This window comes from Ptychodera flava, chromosome 8 (assembly GCF_041260155.1).
Source record: "Ptychodera flava strain L36383 chromosome 8, AS_Pfla_20210202, whole genome shotgun sequence".
Taxonomy (NCBI): Eukaryota; Metazoa; Hemichordata; class Enteropneusta; family Ptychoderidae; genus Ptychodera; species Ptychodera flava.
The window spans coordinates 19037194-19038854 of record NC_091935.1 but is presented as its reverse complement, the minus strand read 5'-3'; the positions used below and the strand labels follow the sequence as shown (position 1 = coordinate 19038854).

At 40.1% G+C, this 1661-nt stretch overlaps 1 protein-coding gene across 1 annotated transcript; it reads left to right on the top strand.

Moving 5' to 3' along the window:
- Positions 1 to 252: 252 nt before the first annotated feature.
- On the top strand, positions 253 to 780 carry LOC139139553 (histamine H2 receptor-like). The gene has a single exon (XM_070708466.1). The coding sequence runs from the start codon at positions 253 to 255 to the stop codon at positions 778 to 780; it is 528 nt and encodes a 175-aa protein (XP_070564567.1).
- Positions 781 to 1661: the final 881 nt, after the last annotated feature.

The following is a 1661-nucleotide window of genomic DNA, read 5'->3' as shown; positions in this document are numbered from 1 at the left end:
GGACGCATTTTATGCGTCTTTCATAATGTCATTCATCCGATATTACTGACTGTATCGTTGATACTGACATCCTGTATTGCTGTCAATCGATACATTTACGTAGTTCACAACAACCTGTACCGTCGAATCACAAACAAAATAACGGTCACACTTGCTCTGCTGTTTTCATGGGGGTTTCCTCTAGTATTCTTTTTCGTCAGCCTTCCAGGACACTCGAAGTATTCTCCACCAACACTCCGTTGCCGGGTGTCCATGGATGAAGTCTGGTTTGCCTTGACACATTACGTACCCAGTTTGATCACCATCATCTTCTACATCTTGATTTTCGTCTACGTGCGCAAAAGCCGCAAACGTGTACAGATCTATCCAGGCCCCAGCACTGGCGGGAACAATGGACAAAACGCTCAAGAAGTGAGGATGTTGAAGGTCCTGCTTGCAGTGTCGTTTTTAGTTGTAATGGGCTACCTGCCATATGCAATCCTTGTCAATGTATATGTTACATTGAAAAAACCACCACCAGCCGAAGTATTCGTCCTACTCTACCCTTTTGTACATATTGCCGGTGTTCTCAACCCAGTCCTGTACGGAGCGAGCAACAGGAATTTCAGAGTCGCCTACAAAGAGTTACTCACTGGGAAGCTGTTCTGCCGTAATATTATCAGCCAAAATGAAAGCGAGGGGCAACCGAGCGCCTCAGCTGCGACAAGTAAGGGTAAACTGACTGTTTCTGCAACGGTTTCAACAGTTATAGCACAACAGCAGATCGCAATTAAGAGATAACTTCAACGACTGCAACTACTCTTGAAGTCAGTCAAGCAAATGCAGCTGTTGCAACAAAACGCTTTGTTGTGAAATCAACATGACGTAGCATTTAAATTGGTTATGACCGTGACTGTTAGAGTAAAGGGTGCACCGATTTGAGCTCCTATCACTTCATTTCCGTTCTTCAAGATGAACTCAAATTCTTTTATCCTCGACTTTTAGCAGGGAGACTAATCCAGATCTATCATTGACATTTTAATAAGTTTCAAAACGAATCAAAACCAGAGGACCACACCATTCATAGGCACTTTCTTCAACCAAACAAATATTTTCGGCAACAGCTTTTGCTTCTCTGTGAAATTAATCTGATGAAATAACACTCAAATAGATATAAAATAATTGTTGCTTGATCAAACTCTTCGCGTATATTATGTAAATACATCAAAATACACAGCAATCTTTAAATATTTAACGAAAATTGAATCCCACCGATGTAGTCAAAGTATTACTACCCATCATCTATGAACAGTTTTAGTTGCACATATATACAAGTTCACTATGTCTTGTCATCCCATCATCTCTGAAACTGTAGCTTGCATATATAAAGTTCAATATGCCTATTAGTAACAGAGAGCATAAGAGTATATATAATTGTTCAGCAATTGTTTTGAAACTTATCTTTAAATAACCGCTCAACATGCAGCAGCATGAAAAGACGACACCCTATTTTGTATGTGTGTGGGAGTATAAAGTGCCCTTGTTATGAACAGTTGCTATTTGAGTTTACATAGTCTTCAGTGTGCCGACAATCGAAACAGACGTTCCTAAATGAAGTCCACTGTACTTGTGAGATAATTCGATTAGAGTTTGTAAACTGGCGGCAAGTATTCTCACACTTA

Coding starts and splice junctions, on each gene's coding strand:
- LOC139139553 (XM_070708466.1), top strand. CDS start 253: ATGGATGAAGTCTGGTTTGCCTTGACACATTACGTACCCAGTTTGATC.